The sequence below is a fragment of the Scyliorhinus canicula genome, chromosome 14, assembly GCF_902713615.1.
Source record: "Scyliorhinus canicula chromosome 14, sScyCan1.1, whole genome shotgun sequence".
In the NCBI taxonomy this organism is placed as follows: domain Eukaryota; kingdom Metazoa; phylum Chordata; class Chondrichthyes; order Carcharhiniformes; family Scyliorhinidae; genus Scyliorhinus; species Scyliorhinus canicula.
The window spans coordinates 64,740,236-64,766,767 of NC_052159.1; the positions used below are offsets into that span (position 1 = coordinate 64,740,236).

General features: G+C 45.8%; 1 protein-coding gene across 2 annotated transcripts in view; it reads right to left on the reverse strand.

Annotated features, from left to right (window-relative positions):
* LOC119977114 (cytoplasmic dynein 2 heavy chain 1) overlaps positions 1 to 26,532 on the reverse strand; it is a 734,352-nt gene that overhangs the window by 231,489 nt on the left and 476,331 nt on the right. For both annotated transcript variants that reach the window (XM_038817726.1, XM_038817724.1), the window contains 4 exons: positions 26,269 to 26,319; positions 24,355 to 24,432; positions 11,553 to 11,684; positions 10,216 to 10,288 (listed from right to left, as the gene is read on the reverse strand). In XM_038817726.1, coding sequence (XP_038673654.1) covers positions 10,216 to 10,288; positions 11,553 to 11,684; positions 24,355 to 24,432; positions 26,269 to 26,319 — 334 coding nt within the window. The remainder of the gene's footprint in view (positions 1 to 10,215; positions 10,289 to 11,552; positions 11,685 to 24,354; positions 24,433 to 26,268; positions 26,320 to 26,532) is intronic.

Below are 26,532 nucleotides of genomic sequence, written 5' to 3' on the forward strand. Positions count from 1 at the left end.
GCAACATGGCGCCGGTTGCTCGCGGACCTGGCCTGCAAAATACTGCCCCTCCTTTGGCCGGCTCGCGAGCCCCGGACAACCCCCCAACAGTACCCTCAGCCCCTAGCAAAGTCCACCCTACTCGCGAATCGGCCCTCCCCCGACTGTGGCGGCGCTGGACTGAGTCTGCAGCTGCCACGTCAAGTTCCCGATGGATGAGACCACATGCGACTGACGCCGTCGGGAACTTGGCTGGTCGGGGGCGGAGCATCGGGGTGAGCCTCAGGCAATGTCCTGAGGCCGCCAATAATGCACGCGGCATACTCTCCGGGTACACCTCTTTGAGGGGCGGAGCGTTGCAAAAGTGGCGCCGCCCCCGATTTGGTTGTGGACGGGGATTCTCCGGTGAGGCGACCGGAGAATCCCGCCCAATGAGTTTCAATACCTTTGTCTTTGTTATTATCCTATCTGTGGGGTGTCAGTTTGTCTGTTAGTTTTCTGGCTTCATGATTACAATGTGTCCTTACAACGGGGTACGAGATTCCACAAGGATGAGAGTGGAACTGTTTTGTTCTGACAATCTCTGTTGGAAGCTTCCAGAACACATGGCCAATCTTATGAAACATCTGTCCTGTAGCAGCCATCTTTTAGCTCAGCAAAAGTTACAAAGTTAGAGATGTAACAGATTTTAAGCAAGGTCTCTTGCATCTTTAATTTTCGCTGGTACTGACAGAAAAGGTCATCAACCTGAAATGTAACTTTCATTGAATGGATTTTCCCTCTAGGGCAGGATGCAGACACACATTGGGATTTTGGCTGCCCATAATTAAATTCTTCATAATAATTCAAAGGAACGTTAAACGAACTAAAGAAGGAACTATAAACTTTAATTCTTCAGATAATGAGCTGATCTAAAATTAAATATATCCATCATTAAAATGTAAATCAGTAACATTTTCATGCTGCTGAACTGGAGTTAACACCTTGGAGATTAAAGAATGTCTTTCCAGGTGCAGAGCTTGGTGACGCTGTGCATATCAAGATTCAGGTGCTGAAGTGTTCAGTGTATCCTACACAGAATTTTCTATCCGTATTGTATGAAAGTGCTGGGCTAATTTATATACATGGCTGAATTTTGCAAATGCACTTTTATAACACTTAAGATCTGCACTGTCTGAGCTGGTTCATAAAGTCTACAACTTAGTCAAACTTTTTTTTAAAAACAGACTTTCATCATTTTCACAATACAAAAACAAACCCAAACAAACAACCCCACCCCAGCAGATGCCACCCCCCCCCCCCCCCCCCCCGAATCCCCCACAACAGTCAGCGGTAACCAACTTCTGAAAGTGCATGATGAAGAAACCCTAACATTGTAGAACCCCTACTTAATTCCCCTCAACTCAAATTTCACCTTCTCCAGGCTCAAAAACTCTAGCAGGTCCTCATGTCAGGCCAAAGAACAGGGTGGAGAAGCCCACCTTCACCCCAACAAGACCAGCCTACGAGCGATCAATGAGGCAAAGGCTAAGACATCTGCCCCCAAACCTACCTGCAGCTCAGGATGGTCCAACACCCTGAATATGGCTTCTAGGATACCGGGCTCCACATCCACATTTAAGACCCCCGGGAGTTTACTGAACACTATCCTCCAAAACCTTTCCAGCTTCACAAGGACCAAAATATACGAACATAGTTCGCGGGGTCCCTCTCACATCGCTCACAGGCATCCTCTACCCCCTCGAAAAGCCGGCTCATCCTTAATTTTGTGAGGTGTGCCCTGTACACTACCTTGAGCTGTATCAGCCCCAACCTCGCACATGAAATCAAGGCATTCACTCTCCGCAGCACCTGATGCCTCAGTCCCTCTTCCAGTTTCCCTACACCCCCCGCTCTTCCTCCCATTTCGTCTTAATCCCCTCCTTGGACACCTTATTCTCCACCAGAATCCTCCTGTAAATCGCTGAAACGACCCCCCTCTCCAACCCCCTGCCGCTGACAGCACCACTGTTGACGTCTATGTTTCTATGTGAACCACAAGCTGTATCTTATATTGACCGAATGACCACACAACCAGTACAGTAGTTCAAAAGACAGTTTATTAACAAACACACTTGTTTTAATTTGCAATAAACTTGCAATAATTCATGCGGCTACGCACTAAACTAAACCTAATAAATAAGATCACCTTTACTTAACTTCGGGATGACCGGCTCTGTACGGAGATAAGGCCTTTATCTGTGTCCACGTGGGTCAGTTGGAAGTCTTCAGGTTCGTCTCGGCTGGGCTCGTCCTTCAGGTAGTGATTGCGGGTCCTTGAACTTGGCTGGTTGATGTGCTGCAATGGGTCGCACACAGGCCGGTCCAAAAGAGGCCGATCCCTCGTGCGCAGGGCTTCTTATCCTTCTTCTCTTTCGTGCCCTTTTGGGCGGTCCTAACTCCAGATCCAATGGATCGATAGGGTTTCGATCACCCTCATTGATCCTGGCCAATTAAGGGGCTGATACCTCAGTGGCTGGGCGAGTCCTAGCTGTTATTGTCCCAGGTATGTAGGCCTTTCCAAATAAGGGGAAGTGGCACCGGTTAGTCTGCTACTGTTGTGATTCCTTAATCGAAATTCTATTGTCCTGGGGAAAATGGTGATTGACTTTTACGGGTGCAAGTTTCGGTCAGGTCTGGCTTCTTTCCACAATACACAGAGGCTGTGTACTTGTCTGTGTCCAAGTTGATCACAATTCCCATGGTCCTTTGCAGGTGGCCATTTTAGATGGTTACACCACCTCCAGCAGCAAGCAGGCTGGCGCTGTCCGGAAGGCTGGGGAAACCTTCCTCGCTAAGACTCAAACGTGCATATACCTAAAATTTTCCCCTGCACCAACCCATACTTCTCTCCCAGCTCCTCTAAGCTCACGAATCCCCCTTCCTCTCCCACTGAACAAATCCTTCCTTTCCTTAATGCCCCTCTTGTCTCGTCGAAACGGCAGCCCCAACCCCCACTCCCGACATGGAGACAATAAAATACTCCCTCCTCCCGAGGATAATTTATATCCCGAAAGCATCCCGAATCTCTGCAACAGTTCCATTATGCTCCTCACCAACGCACTCGGTTCCGAAATTATACAACAGCAGAAGATCATTGGCATATAGGCACACCCTATGCTCCAGCCCGCCCCCCCCCCCCCCCCCCCCCCCCTCCCCACTATCCCCTTCCACAACCCCAAGCTCCTCAGCGAAATGGCCAAGGGTATTTATTGTTCAATATAGGTCTCCACTCTCCCGATGGTGCAGCCCCCCCCCCCCCCCCCACCACCCCCAGCCATCCTCAGCCCCTACCTACCTCGTCCCCCACCCTGGTTCCCTCTGGTCCTCGATGTGCTTTGCCCTCCTAGCTCTACCGCTACGTCTAGGTGTGTCCCCAGGATGCACATCAGTGGTGGAGGCAGCCAGCTGCTTACCTCATGGCGGGCGTTTGGGGCTCTGGGGCCGGAGGGCCCCGGCTCACTTGTCGACGGCACATGCACAGCTGTGCCACCCTGTCCTGTGTGCTGACCCCAAGATGTGGCCTCATCAGAGGGGTGGAACTCAGGAGATCTGGTGACCACTATCACCGCCCCATGGGACGGGTCCAGGTTGGCATTCGGTGCCCCCTCCTCCCGGTCGGTGCCCATAGGGCCGTGTTGTTCACCTTGGGATGGAGGGGCAGCTGGTTCGAGCCCCGGCTGCCACAGCATCATCTGGTTCTGCCAGTCCTGGTGGTTCCCCATGGTCCTCATCTTGTATCTACGGCCTTGGTGATGCTCCTCAGCGATTCGGCCATGCTCTGCAGTGCCTCGGCAATGCCAGCCTGCGACTGGGACAAGCTCCGCAGCACCTCGGTCATTCCCATCTGAGAGCGGGACATGTCCTGCTGAGCCCCATCAAGGCCGGCCTGGGACTGGGTGACATCCCCAGTGAGGCTATACTGCTAAGACCCTCAGCCATGGCCGCCACCGATTGACCCTCCGGGACCCTAAGGAAAACAGAACATCCCTCCCGACCTCCACCGCATCCAGGAGCCTTTCCAGGTCAACATTCCTGAATCTTGGGGCTCGTCTCCTCGGCACCAATGTTGCGAGCTGGCTGGAGTTGGCTGAGCAAGTGCAGCTTAAGCACAGCTCTACCTTGTTAGTGGGGGGCTGGCGAGTGCCGTCCCGGCGAATCAGCTGATGAGCTGGTATTCGGGGCGAGAAGCCCGTGAAGCCTCGTTAAGTGGACCGATTAACGTTGAACAACATTGCCGGCCTCGCTGAGTCGAGCTTAGGGAAACTCGTGACAAATCCCGCTCGTTAGCACACTCAGAAGCTTTTCCGGAGATTTGCGCCCAACACATCTGTGTTCACCCAAGTGAATGAAGATGTAGTTTTGGAACTTGGAGAGAGAAACTGTGAGGTCCTTTAGCAACTTGACATTGGAGTACAAAGGTAACGGAGGTGTTGGCAGGCTTAAAAGTGGGCAAACCGGCAGGTCCGGATGTGTTGTCTCCCAGGCTGATGTGCGAGGCGAGGAAAAAGATTTCAGGGGTTCTGACCCAAATGTTCAATTTCTCTCTGGCATGGGAGAGACGCCAGAGGACTGGAGAACAGATAATGTGGTCACACTATTTAAGAAGGGTTGTATAGATAAGCCAGGGAACTACAGGTCAGTGAGTCTCACGTCAGTGGTAGGGGAACTATTGAAGAAAATTCTGAAGGAAAGAATCTATCTCCACTTGGAGAGGCAAGCATTGATCAGGGATAGTCAGCTTAGCTTTGTCAGAGGGAGGTCATGCTTCTCAAATTTGATTGAATTTATTGAGGAGATGACCAGGTTTGTAGATGAGGGGAGTGAAGTTGATGTAATTTATATTGGCCTGGGCTGGGAATTACAGGCTAGTTAGTCTTACTTCGGTGGTAGGCAAAGTAATGGAAAGGGTACTGAGGGATTGGATTTCTGAGCATCTGGAAAGACACTGCTTGATTAGGGATAGTCAGCACGGATTTGTGAGGGGTAGGTCTTGCCTTACAAGTCTTATTGACTTCTTTGAGGAGGTGACCAAGCATGTGGATGAAGGTAAAGCAGTGGATGTAGTGTACATGGATTTTAGTAAGGCATTTGATAACGTTCCCCATGGTAGGCTTATGCAGAAAGTAAAGAGGCATGGGATAGTAGGAAATTTGGCCAGTTGGATAGCAAACTGGCTAACCGATAGAAGTCAGAGAGTAGTGGTGGATTGCAAATATTCAGCCTGGAGCCCAGTTATCAGTGGTGTAGCGCAGGGATCAGTTCTGGGTCCTCTGCTGTTTGTGATTTTCATTAATGACTTGGATGAGGGAGTTGAAGGGTGGATCAGTAAATTTTCAGATGATACGAAGATTGGTGGAGTTGTGGATAGTGAGGAGGACTGTTGTCGGCTGCAAAGAGACATAGATAGGATACAGAGCTGGGCTGAGAAGTGGCAGATGGAGTTTAACCCTGACAAGTGTGAGGTTGTCCATTTTGGAAGGACAAATATGAATGTGGATTAATGGTAGCGATCTTGGCAATGTAAAGGAGCAGAGAGATCTTGGGATCTATGTTCATAGATCTTTGAAAGTTGCCACTCAAGCGGATAGAGCTGTGAAGAAGGCCTATGGTGTGCTAGTGTTCATTAACAGAGGGGTTGAGTTTAAGAGCCCTGAGGTGATGATGCAGCTGTACAAAACCTTGGTAAGGCCACATTTGGAGTATTGTGTGCAGTTCTGGTCACCTCATTTTAGGAAGGATGTGGAAGCTTTGGAAAAGGTGCAAAGGAGATTTACCAGGATGTTGCCTAGAAGGGGAGGAGGTCTTACAAGGAAAGGTTGAGGGTGCTAGGCCTTTTCTCATTAGAACGGAGAAGGATGAGGGGCGACTTGATAGAGGTTTATAAGACGATCAGGGGAATAGATAGAGTAGACAGTCAGAGACTTTTTCCCCGGGTGGAACAAACCATTACAAGGGGACATAAATTCAAGGTGAATGGTGGAAGATATAGGGGGATGTCAGAGGTAGGTTCTTTACCCAGAGAGTAGTGGGGGCATGGAATGCACTGCCTGCGGAAGTAGTTGAGTCGGAAACATTAGGGACCTTCAAGCGGCTATTGGACAGGTACATATAATATGGTAGAATAATGGAGTGTAGATTAATTTGTTCTTAAGGGCAGTATGGTAGCATTGTGGATAGCACAATTGCTTCACAGCTCCAGGTTCCGGCTTGGGTCACTGTCTGTGTGGATTCTGCACGTCCTCCCCGTGTTTGCGTGGGTTTCCTCCCGGGTGCTCCGGTTTCCTCCCACAGTCCAAAGATGTGCAGGTTGGGTGGATTGGCCATGATAAATTGCCCTTAGATTATCATAGAATTTTGGACACTATGATTAAACTAGGACAAAAGTTTGGCACAACATCGTAGGCCGAAGGGCCTGTTCTGTGCTGTATTTCTCTATGTTCTATGTTCTATATGTATTCCATCAAAGCCCCACATGGGAGACTTATAAAGAGGGTAAATACACATGGGATACAGGGTAATTTGATAAAATGGATTTAAAATTGGTTTAGTTTGGGAGACAGAGGGTGGTGACAGATGGCTGCTTTAGTGACTGGAAGCCAGTGTCCAGTGGCTACTACAGGGATCTGTGCTGGGTCCTCTAATATTCATCATCTATATAAACAAAATAGGTGACTGCATGTGGAGTAGGATCAGTAAGTTTGCAGAAGACACAAAGAGTGGACGCGTGGTTAACAGTGAGGTTGATTGCCTTGGCTTACAGGAAGATATAGACTGGATGGTCAAATAGGCAGATAAAGGGTAGATGGAACTTCATCCTGAAAATTGTGAGGTGATGCACTTTGGATGTAGAAATTTGACAAGGAAGTATTCAATGAACAGCATGGCACTGGGAAGTTCCAAGGGACAAAGGGACCTTGGTGCCAAAAGGGAAAATGTTGCTAACGTTTCGAGTCCAGGTGACCCTTTGTCAAAGCTAAAAGGCATAGAAAGTGGGAGATACTTATACTTAGGGTGAGGTGGATGAATGATGAGTCATAGTCACAGACACCAAGGGAAAAGAGTGTTAGTGGCAGTCCCCAGAGAGAATTAAAGGTGCAAAAGGCCAAACAGCAGAGAAACTAAAATCAGAGGGTAAGCTATGACAGATGTAGATGTGGGGGGAGGGGGGACATGGGTGGGAGAGAGGTAAAATGAGAAAAAGGGGGGAAGGGGGAAGCAAAGGGGAGAAAAGGTAAGGAAAGGTCTGTCCACAGATTTCTGAAGGCGTGGAGGAAAGGTTAAGAGAGTGATCGAAAAGGCAAAAAGGACACTTCCCTTTATCAATCGAGGAATAGATTACAAAAGCAGGGAGGTCACGTTGGAGTTGCATATAACATTGGTGAGGCCACAGCTGGAGTACTCTGTGCAATTCTGGTTGCCACATTATAGGAAGGATGTGATTGCACTGGAGGGAGTGCAGAGGAGATTCATCAGGATGTTGCCTGGGATGGAACATTTAAGTTATAAAGAGATGTTGGATAGGCTTGGGCTGTTTTAGTTGGAGCAGAGAAGACTGAGGGGTGACCTGATCAAGGGGCATGGACAGGGTGGATAGGGAACAGTTGAGCGACACAAGCTCAAGGGGAGGCACAGGAGGTTTAGGGGCGATGTGCAGAAAATACATTTTACCCAGAGTGTCGTGACGGTCTGGAATTAACTGCCTGGGAGGCTGGTTGCCTCACATCCTTTAAAAAGTACATGGATGAGCACTTGGCATGTCATAACATTCAAGGCGATGGGCCAAGTGCTGGCAAATGGGATTAGGTAGACAGTTCAGGTGTTTTTCATGTGTCCGTGCAGACTCGATGAGCCAAAGGACCTCTTCTGCACTGTATTTTCTGTGATTCTGTGAACTTCGCCACATTATAAAGTCATCATAGTCACAGATGACTGTAGGCTGCTTTTTCCTTTGAGACGGAGAGCTGACTGGGAGTGATATAACCTGAGGGTCACCGCGCCTCGGGCGAGGGGCAAGGTTGAAAAGGCAGGAGCTGGATAACATATACTGCATGGCAGATTACAGTAGAACCATCCCGGGCAGCCCACGCAATGAAAAGGCAGGAGCTGAGTATAGAGGGTGGCATCCTTCTATGCGTAGCTCGTATGGTCATCGCGACAAGGCCAGGAACTGATCTTGCAGGAACTTCATTTTGGGCACCCGGGGCTTCAAAGGTGAAAATATTGGCAAGGAGCTATTGTTCTAGGCCAGGGTTTAGAGAACACCAAAGTATATCATGGAGTTCACCTGACCCACAACTTTTAATAGATTTTGGTTATGGGGAGCACAAGGGCCCACGTTACAGGTGTGAAGCAACACAGATCTAAAGTATTTTTAAAACAAAACAATGTTTATTCTATTAATTCAGTTAACATTTTATAAACCCACAGTAAACATCTTACCAACTACCAACACTGATAACCCCGCCCCCCCCCCCAAAAGATACAGTACTGTATAGATAACCCTTTGTAACTTTCCTAACAACATCCATAAGCCAAAACACTTTTAACAAAGACAGTAAGTTTGAATTCTCTACAGAAAACAGTTATCACTTTTAAATTATCAAGTGATTTAAACACCTTGTTTATCATGCAGAGAGACACCAGTATACATCTGCTTGGTTTGAATGCAGCTCTCCAACTGAAAGCGAAACTAAAACACAGACCCAAAAAGAGCATCCAGCTCAAAAAAAAGTAAAATGCAGAATCACATTCCAGCTCCACCCACACAATGGCATCACTGCAGCCATTTGATATAACACACTTTTCTTAAAGGAACTCTCACATGACACTATGTCTGGTGGCCAAGGATCAATGGAGACATCGACCAAGTCATGAAAAAGTGCCCGGCATGTCAAGAGCACGAGAAAATCCCCTTTTGGCCTCTATTCACCCCTGGAAATGACCAGGACACCCCTCGGTGAGGTTGCATACCGACTTTATTTGACCTTTCACGGGGTCCATGTTTTTGATCCTTGTAGACTCCCAGTCTAAGTGGCTAGATGTACATAGAATGACCTCCACAAACCCGAGAGCCACTATTGAAATGTTAACGTGCTTCTTTAGTATCCACGGGATCCAGAGGTGCTGGTAATGGGACCCAGTACATGAGTGAGGAGTTCTCCCCATTTGTGTGCACCAACAGGGTAGGATACATCCGGACCGCCCCATACCACCGCCCTCAAATGGTTTGGCAGAGAGAGCGGTACAAACGTTTAAGTGAGGCATGCGGAGGCAGACCACAGGCTTCTGGACACACGAGGTACCTTTTCATTATCGGACCATGCCGCATGTCATTGTAGGCGTAGCACCGGCAAAGCTGCTGATGGACTGATATCTTACAAGGTCAAGGCCCAGAGAAGACCTTGTGTAAGCACATCAATTACCTTAAAAGAAGACACCCTGCCTCAGAGGACGCCCGGTACCTAACATTGCACCATGCATGACATTGTTCAATTATATGGTAAGTAGAACATCTTTATGGATTGATGGCAGCATCCTGTTTGTGAAAAATACCACTAGCTACTTCATAGTCACAGCGTGAAACAGCTTGCTTCACCAGTATTTCAAGTTTTGCACATACATTCAATTGTCTTTGCAGTTGCCAATCAGAATAAGGATGTTTATTAACATTACTGTTAGAATCAATGGGGGTATTTCAGGTGTATTCAAGCTTGAAGTGAAAAATAAATAAACAAACTAGAGAATCACGCCCGTGATCTTATTAATACCCTGGTTAATTTTTAAAAAGGTCTTTTGATTTCCATTTCATATATATTACCTGGAAACATTGTAGTATTTATTTTTATTGTCTATCAAAGTCTCAGTAGAGTCAATAGAATACTAGACATTGATCTGACTTGTCCTTGAAAATATTCTGAGCACAGAAAGCAGGAAAATAATACTTGAAATATCAACAACATACATTTGGCAACAGCAAAACCCAGAGAACCATGTTGACCTCATGCTGAGAAGCAATGGGAAAACACACTAGGTACTTAAATGTAAGTCTCTGCACATAGGGGGTAACAAGAAAATGCCATACACTTGAGCTACTCAGATCAAGAGTGTGTAAAAACCTGAGTTCAAAACAGAACCAACCTAAATTGAGAATAAATGATACTGGTGTCAAAGCTCTCAAGTAAACATTACACTTACCCATAGCTTTGGATGCAAAAAGAGCCATTGCACTTTGAAGTCTGTCGGGTCTTATTGCCTGAACAACCAGAACCTTCGAAGGAAAGAAAGTAAATACTTGATGCTATGTACCAAGGTTTTAAAAGAAAGCCAACTGTATTAATAAATCTCATAGCAACTTGGAAGAACATTGAACCACATTGTGAGCTATGTTCAAAGCTATGACATTGCTTTAACTGCTTAGCACTAGCTAAATTTCCTATCTGCTGGAAAAAATAAAATGTGCCTAGAGTATAATTTATTCTTCAGTATAACCCAATCTTTTGTAGGTCCCGTGATTCATAGCTCCTCAGACATGCCGTGAACCATGGAGGAACCCTAGTCTGATGTTGTGAACCTTTTGGCAGGTAATTTTAAAAGATATTTAGATGGTATATGATAATTCTTTTTTATAAGTATGTGTTAAAGGCTTTTCTATGGCCTTAAGTATAGTTCCAATACAGAAATCATAAGGTTCTTTCCTTAATGATAAGAGATCATTAAATTGACAAGCACTGTGTACTGATTCAGATGCATTCTCCAATGGACAAAGTCCTCTTATGCATCCTCTGGTATAAAGAATCATATATTAACGTGTGAAAAGGACCCTGTGATTTAACATCAACCATAACTAAAGTTTTAAAAAATCAGTGGTCATGAAGTGTTTTAGCAAGTTCTTGGAAAATGGATATTTTGATAATACTCCTAATTTTTAGGGTTTTATTTTTTTAAATAAATTTAGAATACTCAATTCTTTTTTTCAATTAAGGGGCAATTTAACGTGGCCAATTCACCTACCCTGCACATCATAGGGTTGTGGGGATGAGACCCACAAACAGTGGGAGTACGTGCAAACTCTACACGAACAGTGACCCAGGGCCGAGATCGAACCCGGGTCCTCAGAGCTGTTAGGCAGCAGTGCTAACCACTATGCCACTATACCGCCCCAATTTTTAGGGTTTTATGTTGGTCTGAAGAAACATTTATAGATTTTATCTTAAACATCCTTTTAAGCAGTTCCTTTGAATTTTTGGTCAATTCAATTATGGTGCGACTCTGGGTGAAGGGGGGCTGGAATTGACCGACGACTAGACCAGGGTGTCATAACACCATATTTTTGAAAAAATATAATAAAAGCATAATAAACTGAAGTTCAAGGAGTTAACTAATGTAACTAATTAAATGTTTTAATTATTTTCTCATAGTTATCCAATGTAGATCGGAAAATTACCATTTACAGCTCTAAATTCTGAAAACATCTTGTTTCAAAACCTATGCTTCTGTTCTGCCATTATTTATAAAATACCATGGCACCATACCTGTTGAAAAAGAGTGATTCTTCTTGCAATAGATGTTGGGATGTCTTGTTCACAGGTTGAACTTTGAGAGAAAGTGAGCCAAAGGTCTACATCTTCCAAACATAGTATCTGATATACCAATGGAAAGGTGGTCTGGAAAATTAATAGATCTTTTATCTCCTGAAATAACTACAAAAAGTTGCTTAACAAAACTATATTGAGGTAAAATTTGTTTTGATTGCAGTCTGAATTGAATCAAATCTTTTTTTGGGGGGAATTAAAAATCCCCGAAGCTAACACTTTTCACATCATATTGTGGGGAGATTTTGATGGCTTATAGAATATTTACATGAAATAGAAATGTATGGTTGCAAGAAATAATGAAACAAAATTAATACAGTGCTTTCCACTAAGAATTTTTATATTAAAATACATATGTTTTCAATTCATGGCTGTCAGTATTCTGAATTGGGAAGAAAAAGGTTCTACCATCTTCAACTTTACACTAAATATGAAAGAGTTTCTGACACACATATCCAATATAAGATTAGAATTTTCAGTTTTCCAGGACTGAAGGTAACTCCCTATAACCTGCAACAACTTGGAATTTCCTCCCTAACAGCACCTTGGGTGTACTTGCATCTCAGGGACTACAGAAGTTCAAGAAGGTTCACCACTACCTTCTGAAGGGCAAGTAGGGATGATCAATAAATGCAAGCCAGCGACACCCATATCATAATTTTTTTTAAAGCTGTAATGTTTATAATTTATTTGAAAAGTGTTCTCTAATTTTCACAATTCCAAAGTGGCTTAAAATATAAATCATTTAATCTAAGGAAGCATATCTTAAGAACTGCCTTGCTCAAATCAGAGGACCAGTTTAGCACAGTGGCTAGACAGCTGGTTTGTAAGGCAGAACAAGGCCAGCAGCGTGGGTTCAATTCTCGTACTGGCTTACTCGAACAGGAGCCAGAATGTGGCGAATAGGGACTTTTCACAGTAACTTCATACTTGTGACAATAAAAGATTGTTATTATTATTAAATGTCCAATTAAATAAGTTCCCACTGACTCAAAACCTGTTGGGGAGTAATAACCTGTCATTGCCAGAAGTGGAGGTGTCAATGTGGACATTTATGGTTTGCTAATCTCTTGTCCAATGTGTCTGAATCACCTGAATTTAGGTGCAACACCTTTTCTGTGAAAAGTGTGGTATTTTGACCAAAAAAGGGTTGAAATGCATTGTGAAAGTTAATCTTTTTGAATATATAAAAATAAAGAAGTTTAAAATACAGTGTGGAGTCAAAACAGAGCAGCTAGTTAAACATCAAAATAATAGTAACGGAAAATAATCAGAACTAATGGCAGTTAGATATTAATATATGCAGGTAACAACAACAACTAATGATGCTACAGCACTTACTGATGACATCAGCAATGGATCTAAATAGGAAGGTGCATAATAATAACACTAGAGTACTTCTCTCCCCTTACATTTTATCCTTCTGAAAGACAGAAATATAATGAATCTTTTGACTGCAAAGAGGATAGCTGGACCTTCTTTGTCCAACTGTGAATACCACTTTTCAGCCTTTGTCAGCGTTCTAGATGCAAAAGACATTTAGCCAATCACACAAATGAGTCATGTTGTATATGAATTTCAATGCCAGTGTGATGCTGGGGTCCTTTTGTAATAATAAGACTTATGAGTTATTTTAATAAAGTGGCTATGGGTGAGAGGTGTGGGCCCAACAGTGAAGGGAATGAGGGGAGATGGGGGTAAGTGGGGAAAATGAAGTGGTGAAGGGAAGAGGGGAATGAGGAGGTGAGGGACATTTGAAAAGGTCAAATGTTACAACTGCACAACAGATGAGCTGCTGGGAAGCACTGGGTCAGGGTTATTTGGGAGGTGACTCGGGTTTTTTAACATGCCTCCGCTGGACCATCACACCTGCACCCCCGACTTAAGCCTGGACCCCCAGAAGTTCTCAAGTTGCCGGCAGACTCGAGACAGGGGCAAGATGGTGAGGGCAAGATTCGTCCCCTCTCCCAGATTCCATCTCTAACAGGAAAATATGGCCTCTGGAATACAACCTCTGCAGCCTCTCACTGCGGTGGAGAAATTCATTTTTATACCAATTCAGATAAGCTAAAAGTACAGTCAGTTGTTCCTTTTGATAAAAACAAAATGGCATTTCAGTTGGTGTTAATGCTTTTTCAAAAATTAAAATAAAGCTGAAAAACGTGAACAGCAACAATGTGACATTATCCAGCAAAGGTATTTCACATATGTTGGCATTTGCTGTATTTTTGCATCTGCCAAAGCAGAAGCTTACTGCAATAGCTAAACTAACTATTTTACTAATACCTATATAATTTACATAGTAATTTTCAATGTAATTATCATACGGAAGGCACAATTCCTAATTAAGTACCATTTAAAAAAACTTTCTACAAATGTTGGAGGCGCAGAGTTCGGTATTCCAGAATGTGGAGGAGTCGATGATGGATCATGAGGATCAGCTGGCCTCATTGGAGGCAGAGATGGTGTTCATGGTGGAGGGTCAGAAACGGCTGAGGGAGAAGGTGAAAGACTTAGAGAATCACTCCAGGAGGCAGAATCTCCATATTATGGGGCTGCCTTAAGGAATTGAGGGAACGCAGGCCACAAAGTATGTGGCGAGTATACTCAAGAGGTTGGTGGGAGAGGGAGTCTTTGACCGTCCTCCCGAAGTGGATCAGCGCACAGGGCTTTGAGGAGGAGACCGAAGGCAGGAGAGAGCCGAGGGCGAGGGTGGTGTGGTTACATCGTTTTCTGGATCAAGAGAAGATTCCGTGGTGGGCAAAAGAGACAAAAGATGTACCAGGGAAGGATAGGTGGTGCATATCTACCAGGACTTGTGTGCGGAGTTGGCCAAGGAGCGGGCTGGGTTCCAAAGGGTCAAAGAGGCCGTCTACAAGGGAGTGAAGGACAGGGTGCTTTTTCCAATTTGTCATGCACCAGAATCAGGAATTCTATTTTGATACGCCGGAGAAGGGGAGTTAACTGATAAGAGACCATGGAACTGGGAGACTTGTGAGGACATTGAACTTTGGCGATACCAGTATGGGGTATGTGGTTGAGTATGTTGGGCAAATTATTGTATTTATTGTGTTTGGGTGCTGATTGGGCAAATGTGTTCTACTGTTTTTTGGGGGTGGCAGGGGAGGGGAGGTAGGCAGTTGCCTCGAGTGGGGGCCACCAAGTCAGCAGATAGGCTAGGTAACGGGAGTGAAGTGGGAGGGGGGGTCAATCTGTGCAGGGTGCGGGAGAGGGGGTGAGTTGGTTTTCTGTTTCTTTGTTTCTGGGGGGGGGGGGCGCGCTGGGGGATGCTAAAGTGGGCGGAGTTGGTATGGTGCAGTTGGTTCAGGGTGGATGGCAGCAGACATCTTGGGCAGGCTTGGAGGATGTGGAGGCGTGGATCTGAGAAGCTGGTTAAGTAGGGGTTATCGGGGAAGGGGGCGAAACCCCCCAACCCAACCCGGTTGATTACATAGAATATTCGGGGATTAAATGAGCCAATTAAGAGGTTTCACGTTTATGCGCATTTAAGGTGTTTGAAGATGGATGTGGTGTTTCTTCAGGAGATGCATTTGAAGGTGGGGGACCAGACGAGGTTGAGAAGAGTTGGGTGAGGCAGGTATTCCATTTCAGGTTGGATATGAAGACGAGAGGGTGGCAATGTTGATCAATAAGAGGGTGGCGTTTGAGGTGGGGAGTATAGTGCCAGGTCTTAGGGTAAATTTGTGATGGTGAGTGGGAGATTGGAGAATATGTGTGGCCCAAATTGGGACAATGTAGAGTTTTTGAGGCGGGTTTTGGCAAAGACCCCAGGCCTGGACATGCACCGGCTGATTATGGGGTGGGGCTTTAATACAGTGCAGAACCCTAGGTTGGACCAGTCGTGCCCCGGTCCCTGAATGTGTCGGCCATGGCAAAGGAGCTGTTGGGGTGTATGGAGCGCATGGGGGGGGGCAGACACGTGGCGGTTTGAGAGGCCGAGGGTGAGGGAGTTTTCGTACTTCTTGCACGTCCACTGGGTGTGCTCCAGGATTGATTTCTTTGTCCTGGTCAAGGTGCTATTGGCGGAAGTGGTTGGATCGGAGTATTTGGTGATTTGTCGTGTCTGACCACACGCTACGTTGGGTGGAATTACGGGTGGCAAAGGGGTGTCCCTAAAAGCCACAGTGGAGGTTGGATCTGGGGTTATTGATAAAAAAGGAGGTTTGCAAAAAGATAGGGGCAGCTATCCAAAACTATGAGGCGCTCAAAGCGGAGGTAAGGGGGGAATTTATCTCGATCTGAGCGCACAAAGAGAGGGTGGAAGGGGCTGAGAGTTTGAGGTTGGTGGAGGCATTCTGGGGGTTGACTGGAGGTACTCAGTGGCTCCAGAGGATGTGCTGTTAGAGGAGAGACAGAAGCTCCAGGTAGAGTTTGGATTTGTGTCCACTGGAAAGGCAATGGAACTGCGCAGGGCTAGAGGGGCAGTACATGAATATGGTGAGAAAGCCAGCAGGATGCTTGCGCTTTAGCTGAGGAGGCAGACGGCGGTGAGGGAAATTGGGTGGATGAGAGATGACGAAAGTGTGTTGGTGCCGGAGCTGAAGGACGTGAATGGGGTGTTTGATGCTTTTTAACTGGAAATTGTATAGGTCGGAGCCTTCAGTAGGAATGAGGGCATGAGGTGGCTCTTGCGTGGTCTGGAATTTCGAGGGTGGCGGACAAATGTGCAGGGATTGGGGTCCCAATTGACTGAGGGACATAATGGCTTATGTGGGGTTGATGCAGACAGGGAAGTGCCCGGGTCCGGATTAGTTCCTGGCCAAGTTCTAATAATAATAATAGTCTTTATTAGTGTCACAAGTATGCTTCCATTAACACTGCAATGAAGTTACTGTGAAAATCCCCTAGTCGCCACAGTACTCCGCCTGTTCGGGTACAATGAGGAAGAATTCAGAATGTCCAATTCACCTACAGCACATCTTTCGGGACATACAAGAGGTTTGGGTTTGATTTTGGGCCCCTGTTAATCAAGATGTACATTGAGTCGATGGAGAGGGAGAGCTCTGCCCCCCCCCCCCCCCCCCCCCCGACACTGTCTCAGGCCTTAATATAGCTTATTTTAAAGACAAGGACCCAGAGCGGTGTGGGTCGTACCGCCCGATTTTGCTGCTGAATGTAGGTGCAAAGCTGTTGGCAAAGGTACAGGTGACGTGGATAGAGGATTGTGTGCTGGGGATGATAGGTAGGGACCAGATGGGATTTATGAAGGGGCAGCAGCTATCGGCAAATGTCCGGGCGTTATGATGCCCTCGGAGTGTTGAGAAGTGGAAGTGATTGTGGCGGAGAAAACATTTGATCGGATGGAGTGGGCGTACTTTATTCAAGGTGTTGGGGGTTTGGGTTTGGGCAAGGATTGGTGGACTGGATTCGGCTGGTATTTAAGGCGCCTAAGGTGAGTGTTCGGACTAACAGGCTCAGCTTGGAGTACTTTACATTGCGCCGGGGGATGAGGCAAGGGTGTTATCTCTCCCTGCTGCTCTTTATATTTAGATGGTCTCCTGCTGTATAGTTTGGACCCGCTCGGAAGCTTTGATAGGATCATGGGGGAGTTTGGTCTCTTTTCAGGGTATAAGCTTAACATGGAGAAAATTCACAATTAATGCCCGGAGACAGGGTAGGAGGAGTTTGGGGGGGGGGGGGGGGCTGCTGCTGCTTCGGCTGGTAGGGGCACAAGTGGCATGGAGTTAGGCCCAGTTGCATAAGCTGAAATTGGCGAGGTTGATGGAGGGAATGATGGCGGACTTTCAGAAGTGGGATGTGCTGCCATTGTCATTGGCTGGCCGGGCCCAGATGGTAAAGATGATGGTGTTGTCGAAAATTTTGTTTGTGTTTCAGAACCTCTCGATCTTTGTGCCCAAGTCCTTTTTTAGGATGGTTAATGGTAAGAACAGGGCATAATTTTAAGTGGCATCCTGTCTGTTCAGTGCCAGGCCCTGTGATCAGGCAGTCAGTGTCTTTGAATTAGTCAGCCCTGCCCAGAAGGCCACAGGGAAGCTCATTAAATTCCTCTGAGCTCAGGGAAATTGTATCAAATTGGCTCAATAATGACCATCCAGCATGAGCGGGTGCGTTTCTCCCTTTGACCTGTTCTGGCCTCCAACTTAATCGCAGGAGATTCACTCACTGCCAGGAGACTGGTATGTGACCTCTCCTGCAATTAAGTGGATCTGATCACCATGTTTTCTGCTAATTATTAATATAAATGCTAATTTTCTTCTCCTTATATGTGAACCACAATAGTGAACGTCGACAGACCATTCAACCACAAGAGTCACTGTAGCCTTGTCCGATCCATTCCTAAAGCTCAAGCAAAGGTTGTTTGATTATAGGTCAGGAGCAGGAATTATGGTCAAATTTTCCTTTTCTAACCAGGAATACAAAGACCAATTGTAGCACTACTGATAGCTTGTCTGAGATCAGCTAACTCAGCACAGATGTGGGATTAAATTGGGGAGTTTTAGTTTGCAGAGCTCAGCTCTTCCCTAACTTACTTAATCATCAGGAAGCTTTGAATGGATGTGCTTACTTGTCAGAAATATAAATAAATTTGCTGCACTAAGATTCAACTGCTTTTGAATGTCTCAGAACAATAATTAATTGAGCATTTTTAGCATTTCAAGGTCAATCTAACTTTTTTATTCTGAATCACAAAGTGGTGTTAAGTAGGCTTTATTGGGCTGACTAGGCCAGTCATCAAATTAAGAACAAAAATAATAAAAGGGGAGGAAACTTTAACTTCAAATCAAAGCACTTTACATATTTCTGGGCCAAGTTACAGCTCTTAACCTTCATACAAAAGTCATCAACTGTCTAAAATACACAGAGAAACATGAAATTAATTTCTGAATAACAACGTTCAAAATGGTCTCTTGATAGTACAGAACTTGAATATTGCAGAATTTGGATACGTATTATCAAAAATTTTCATCTTACAGTCATCAGAACAAATGCAAGAATTCCAAATTTCAAACAATCACAAAATTTATGTTTCCGGAGCAAAGGGTGCTGATTGGTTGGCAAGTCAACACTGATTGGTCGGGGCACTGGCATGGGTAAAGCAACAGGGAACAATAGGCTCCTCAATTTTCCCGCCTTTTTTGAATTACCCTGTAGATTGGCAAATCCTTGTTGCTTTCTCCAAGGATCTTCCCAGTGGGGTTCCACAAAGCTCAGTAGTAGTTCCCTAATTTTTGTGGTACACATCAATGGGAGGATGAACAAGACAATTGAATACACAATGAACGGTAAGTTGCTAAAAAGTACAGAGGATCAGAGGAACCTTGGGGTGCATTTCCAAAGATCTCTGAAGACAGCAGGACAGGTAGATAATATGGTGAAGAATGGGATACTTGACTTTATTAGCCGAGACACAGAATATAAGAGCAGGGAGGTTGTGAGGAGTTCTGTGTGCAGTTCTAGTCGTCACACTATAGGAAGCGCTTCAGCTATGAAGAGAGGCTGGTTAGGCTAGGTTTGTTTTCCTTAGAGCAGGGAAGGCTGAGCGGGGACCTGATTGAGGTGTACTAAATTATTAGGCGCAAACGTAGGGTAGATAGGAAGAAATCTTTCCCCTTTATTAATGAGTCAGTAACCAAGGGGCATAGATTTAAAGGGGCAGGAGATTTAGAGAGGATTTGAGGAAAATCATTTTCATCCAGAGGATGCTGGGACCTGGAAGTCACTACTTGAAATGGTGGTGGAGGCAGGGACCTTCACAACATTTCAGAAGTATTTAGATGAGCTCTTGAAACTCCACAGCATACAAGACTATAGAGCATGTGCGAGAAAATGGGATTATAATAGATATGTGCTTCATGGCTGACACATGTATGTAATGAGTATAATTAAGCAGTCTGATAATAATGCAAAAGTTGACTATATGGCTGATAATAAAGAGGAAAGCAGTAGATTGCAGGAAGATAGCAATGGAATAAACAGATAGGTAGAACAGTGACAGAGTTCAGTTTGAAGATGTTTGAGGCAATGCATTTGGGGAAGATTAACCAGGAAAGGGAACACATAATAAATGCAAGGGTAACAAGAGGAAGAGTGGACCTTGAGGTGCATTTCTGCAGGTCTGAATGTGAGTGGACAAGTAGATCGCCATCATCATTATTGGCTGTCTCTTGAGTCAAGGATGACATCTACTCAGGTTCGTGAATTTCTGCCATGGCTCTTCATGATGGTGACATCTTATGGCTGAAGGGCAAGATCTACTGCTCGTGATGTGCCCGAAAAGCAGCACGATGTGGCTGGTAGATGCCAGGAGATCCCACTTCCGGGATCTACCCGGCTTGCCACGCGATCTTGCGACACATTGCGATATTGAATCCCACTTATTGTGGGTGGGATCACTTTCTGGAAAATCTGCATATTAGAGTGAGACAGCTAGTCTCACTGTAATGTGCGTTCCCAAGATCTAACCAAGGCGTGGGATCTAACTCCCTTGCCTTAGAGGCCTTGGATGAGGGCTGCTCAGTGCTGATCTCCATAAATCGGGACCAGATGGGACTGCACTCGTGGGGGTCTCCCAGGGGATTGGAGGCCTCCCAGATGCCAGCCCTTTGGGCAGGGTAACACCCTGGCATTACCAGCCTAGAACCCTGGAAGTGCTGTCTGGGTGCCTAGATGACACTGGCAAGGGCATTGCCAGTGTGCCAAGCTGGCATTTTTCACACAGCGGGGATCAGGCCGGGGGTTGCCAATGTTGCACGTTTTACTTGAGTGTATTACGCGTTTATTGGAGTGTATTAACACGCCAATGTTTAAAGGCCGTGTGCTTAACACTACTACAGCTCTGTGTATGTATTTTCAGCTCGGAGTCGCCAGGTGCCGTATTTAGACACCTCACAAGTATTTCAAGGTCAGGTTCAAAGTAATAAACTATACACCGATTAGTAAGTTCAAACGATTGATATTTATTATACAAATATAATAAATACGCATGCATACGCTAAAGACTAATACTTATTTCTACTATTTAAACGACTAAATACTTATCTAAGTAGGAACCAGCAAAGGTCAGGGGACAAGGCCTTTGTTCCTTTCCGGACTGCACCTTCTGTTCTCTAATAGTCGGCTAGAGTATAGGTAATGCCGGGGTCACGTAGCGAGCGTCGTTTGGCACTTACTGAACAATGGCTGGTGCTCAACGGCCGGTGATGAAAGACAGGATCTGGAGGCTGGAGTCGGAGTCAAAACAGCAGTCCAAGCCGGAGCACAAAAACAGCTCTGGGCCGGAGTCAACAGCAAGCCGGAGCAACAACAGACAGAACCATGTGCGGGGTCTACCTTTATAGGTCCCCCAATGTCCGTGCCTCTTCGGGGCGGGCCTTTACCTGCCATGTATCGATTGGGTCATTTCCCAATCGATATCTTACAAATCCCCCAATCTGAGGGTCTCTTCTCGATGGGTGGGGCGGTCTCTAGGGTCTTTTGTGATGGATACTTCTGGTGCCGTTTCGTCTGGGCGTCCACTCAAAGTATCCATTCAAACTCAAATGTTGCTATTGTGTGGGCCCAGATCTGGATCGCCTCATTACTATGCAAAGCGTTTTGCTATTTACACCTTTGGTTGAGATCTTGCACCTGGCCATAAACTGGTTTCGATACATGCAGAATGCTAATTAGCCTTTTGCAAACTGCTTGTCCTGGCTAAGACTGTTTTCTCCCTACAGCCTTAGCAGTTCTCCATTTTGTTAGCCCAGTGTCCATCTTAGGTGGCTACACCAGGTGTAGGGGAGATGTGAGGGATTGGGTTCCCGTTATATGTGAGTTGGTTGGGTTCAGAGGTTGCGTCGGGGGCTCGAGAGTTGTCGGCGGCCAGCGAGCGGAGCTCCTCAGTGCAGGGAACAGGGCTAAGTGCGGCCTCGTCCGCGCATTCCTCGCTGAGGCCCCGGATCTACCCGAATCGGCATTAGATAGCGGGGTGTTTCTCAGCGCTCCAAGTGCTGGGAATCACCCAGCTAATTGTGCGCACTATAGGGCTCTGTCCCCATTTGGGTAGATCGTGTCCAAAGTGTCTTGAGCCTTTCATTTATGGAATTAGCCCTAATTATTGAATTAGAGAGTTTCGGCAGTGCATCCAAGATACTATTTCAAATAGCAAAACCAATTCCATGGACCAGAGGGTTGCTGTCAAACTTCCTGTTCTAGTAGAAGGTGCATTGCCCTGCTTATTCTTTCAGCTGCCCCTCAATTAGGGCGGCAATGTCAATTTGGAATCTTGATTGCTCATGTGATACAACTGTTGTTCTTCTTTCCAGCCAGTCACTGCTGAGATTATCCATGACTATTCTTGTTTTGTTCCCTGTGTGGTAGGTAACTTGTGCTACTCAATCCTTGGTGAGTGATGAGGTATTCTGTATCCCGATGAAGAAGATTCAAACTCTTCCAGTAGTAACAAAAGGTTTATTGAGTAACTACAACAATATTTACATGAGTTCTTTACTTTAACTTTGATACTAGTGATAAGGTTAACAAGATCTAACTATGGTAACTATACGTAAATCCACTGGCCATCTAGACTACTCTGCTGTTACTTTCATCAACCGTGTACCCAAGAGAGAGAGAGAGCCCCATTGTGGCTCCCTTTTATACCCCTGTTGGTCCGGCCCTCTAGTGATCATGTGGTGCTACTGATGACACGTTAACCCCTTGTGTATATGCACACATAGAGATCACCACAATTCTGACATACCAAGTTTCAAAATTTAAAGTGCTCCCGCAGTGTGGTTTCCAGCCAGAAGAAAGTAGGACACCCAATGGGGTGAGAAGAGGGTACCTTGAAGGGGACAGGTCAGTCACAGATGTTGCTGCCCAACGACACCACTCTCACAATGCAGGTATTTACTGGTTTTCAAGCATCTGTCGCTTGTGTGCATATACTTGACTTGGGACTCCCAGGTTCACACACCATCCCAGTTGTCAATTATCCATTGCCACAAAATAGCACGTGGACCCTGGTAGAGGTCTGCATGAGATTTTGTTTAACTTGGGGGTCTTGGAGCACTGTCCACACAATCTTGGCAGGTTAGAGACAGATTCTATTGATGTGTTGAACCATGAGGACTGCAACCAGTTTGCCGCTGCTGCAGCCTTCTGACTTCAGTCAGTGAGACTTCCTTTGCCTGTTCCGACATTGTGGACATTTAGGACTGCACTTAGTCTGAGACATCCCGTAACATTGCCAACATGGGTAGCCCTTCTAGGAGCAAGGTATTCCTACTGGAATTACTCAAGGGATTGCCGGAGTGCATAAGCTTCTTCATCAGATCAAGGTGGCAGTCCATGGCGGGAGATAGGAAAAGCGGTCAAGAGGGTGGCACGATGGCACAATGGTTAGCACTGCTGCCTGACAGCGCCAGGATCCCCAGTTTAATTCCAGCCTTGGGTGACTGTGTGGAACATGCACATTCTCCCCATGTCTGTGTGGGATTCTTCCTGTTTCGTCCCACAGTCCAAAGATGTGTTAGGTGGATAGGCCATGCTAAAGTTCCCCTTAGTGTCCAAAGATGTGCTGGTTATGTGGGGTTCCGGGGATGGGCCTATGTAGGGTGCTCTTTTGGAGGGACAGTGCAGATAGATGGGACAAATGTAGGGATTCTATGAAGAGGCTAATGGGATACTTGTCTTTATTAACCAGTGGCATAGAATGTAAGTGCTGCGGGAGGGGGCCCAGTGAGATGTTATGCTGGAACTGTATAAAATGCTAGTTAGCTCACAGCTGAAGTGTTGGAAAGAATTAATGTTCCCAGTATTTAAGTTGAAATTGGGATTTTAATTGTTTAATAGTCTGCACCAAATATAAAGGTAATACAGGTAGCACTGTGGTATTGTTGTATAAGTGATTACTAAACACAATAAACTTGAAGTTATAGAAGTCAAGACTTGCTTCTAAGTTCTTATTATAGAGTTATCATGGAAGCTTGACATGAAGTACTTGTGCATTACTGATCACTGCACGATAAGAAAGATATGGGCTGGGAATGGTTGACGCCGGCGCCAAAACCAGAGCGAGCAACGCCGGCGTCAATGGGCCTCCAGGCCCAGTCATTCACCCCATCCTCAGGGGCTAGAACAACGCCAGAGTGCTGTGTTCTGCTCCGGCACTGAAAGCCAGCCCTGCATGACCAGTGCAGGTCCGCGCATATACGCGCCACGGCCGGCGCCGGTCCGCGCATGGGTGCCATGGCCGTCTCCGCGCTGGCCCCCGGACAATATGGTGTCGCCCTACAGGGGCCCGGCGCGGAAGAACAAAGGCCCCCCCCGGAATGAGCGTGCTGCCGATCGGTAGCCCCCGATCACGGGTCTGGCCACCGTGGAGGCTCCCCCTGCAGTCGGCTCCCAATGCCCCCCCACCAGGACGGCCCCCGCAGCCAGAACGCCGAGGTCCCGCCAGGTAGGACCATACGCGAACGACGCCAGCGGGACTCGGCGGGCACTCGGCCCGTCGAGCGCGGAGAATCGCCGCGGGGGCTGCGCTCAACGGTCCCCAACCGGCACCGCAATTGACGACGATTGGGATGAATGGCTCCTTGTCGGCTGGTGTGGACTAGATGGGCTGAATGGCCTTCTTTCGTGTTGTAACGGTCTATAATTTTCATAGCAGCAACTAAATAGAATTCAAAATTATAATGATTTTTTTCTTACTGGAACATGTCTTTAAGGTTCAGGACAATAAGTGCAATCTGATTTATTAGGAAATAAGTTTAAAATGTACCTTTAAGAGTGCAACTGCTCCAGCCCTCTCTTGGTCAATCCAAGATGGAATTGATTCCCGTATGGATTTTTGATTATCCTAAAAGCAGGAAGCGTCAAGTGTAAAAATAAGCATACACAAGAAATCTGTTCTTGATTATATGTACTAATATCAAAAACAAATTCATAATCATAAACGTTTACAGCACAGAAAGAGGCCATTTGACCTTGCATGTCTGATCTGGCTCCTTGAAAAATCAGTCATAGCTTTTTTCCATTACCTTATAACATCATTATCCTCAAGTACCTATTAATTGCTTATGTAAATATGTCACACTTTAATTACAACTTCCTGCCAGTGGTGGCATTGTTGTGCCTGTTTTGCATTTCCCAACTTGTTGGCCTACAAAACAGAAACATTAATTTGCTTCAATCAATTCCTCAGCTTTCCAAAATATTTCCATTTTAGCCATAAAAAAGGACATAAAAGGAAATATAAAACATTTAAGAAAACAATTCAAGATTTTAAAATAAGAATTGCATTCTATCCCCACCTCCTGATCCAACTGTCTCCTTCCTGCTCACCTTCATTCACTTCACAAATATGCTTGGCTCCATGCACAACACCGTAGAAGATAGGCCAGCAGAGAAAATTTGACAAAGGCAGAAAATCCCCCACGAACTGGAAAATGCAATTTTCGCCATTGAGATCACGATTTCCGATTTTCCAAGCCCCTCGCCAGTGACGTAATGAGGTTAATGCCCAGAAAGGGCAAAAACATCAGTTAAATACATCTTACTTAATTATCGAGCCACCTCATCATCCACCCCCCACCACCGCGCGCCCCCCCCCCCCCCCTTCCAATAAAAGCCCCGTCACTGAATATTAATACCTCGCTGCCATGAAGTCATTTCGGAAACGTGTACAACAGTTTCTGGAAAGAATCAGTCGAAGGGATCCTCTGGGGCACAAAGGTAAATATAGACGCAGCAGGGGGGGAGAGGGATATGCCTGGACAGTACCTGTCACTGACCCTGGCACAGGTTGGCACTGCCAGATTGGCAATGCCAACCTCCTCTGGGGGCAGTGCCAGGGGTGGATCCTCTGGGTATCCCCATTGTTGGCGCTGATTTGCATTATGTTTGTTGTAGGGGAGTTGCTTCCGGTGTTAATGCTTGTGTTGGGTGGTGGGGGAGAGAGCACCGATGCTGATGGTGATGCGGAGGGAGGGGGAGAAACGGGGCACCCCCCGACCCCGATACTAATGCTGGTATGTGGGGAGATGAGTAAGGGCAGGGGAACGAACAGAGGGAGGCGCTGGGGAAGGTAGCACTGTTTGTGTAAGCCATGTTGGCTGGGGTTTGTTATCGGTGGGTTTGTTGGTTTTATTGTTGCGTTTTTGTTCTTGTTGAAATTTGATGATTAAAATTGTTAAAATTATAAATGCCTCAATAACATATTTTCTAAAGAAAAACTAATGCTTGTTAGGCTTGGTAGGGAAAGAGCCCCAATGCTGATAGTGGTTCAGGGTGGGGGCCCTCTGTCCATGGGAGGGTACTGATTGGTTTTATTTTCTGTGCTGATCAGGGTGCCATTTTCAAAGCGAGCCCCAATCTCTGTCAGACTGCCCCGCCACGGTGACAACGTAAATCATGCCCCTGAATTTTCTCTTCAGTGACGCTCAGGTTTGGACTGAAAAATGAGCTGTGCAGTTGGAGAGCTCCATGCCGGGTTTCAGTAGAGTCAGACGCTCAGCCAAAATATGGGAAAATTCTAACCATAATCTCATTTTGCCATTGCCACTTTCTCATGGCCCTTGGGATAGGTTGCCTGGTTGGCAATTTGAAACCTCTAATAACAATGGGGCCCCAATGCCATTTGCTTTTCAGTTCGATATTGCAGCAGAAAGGCACCAATGGTATAACCAAAACTTACATTTTTTCGAAGCATATCCCCTACAATCAAGCCAGTAAATGCATCCCAATCCTAAAACAAAAATAGTGGCGTTTAAATATGTAACCATATGGTCTACATTTTTCCTTTTTTTAAAATATACAAAGTACTGAACTATGGTTTTTCACAGCCATCCTCTAGCTTAGAAGGGTTTGAAACATTAATTTGTCCAGTGTACTTTGATGGTATTATTGTTTGTTACAGAATGATTTATAACATCTTTGTATAAAAATAATATATTAAGAA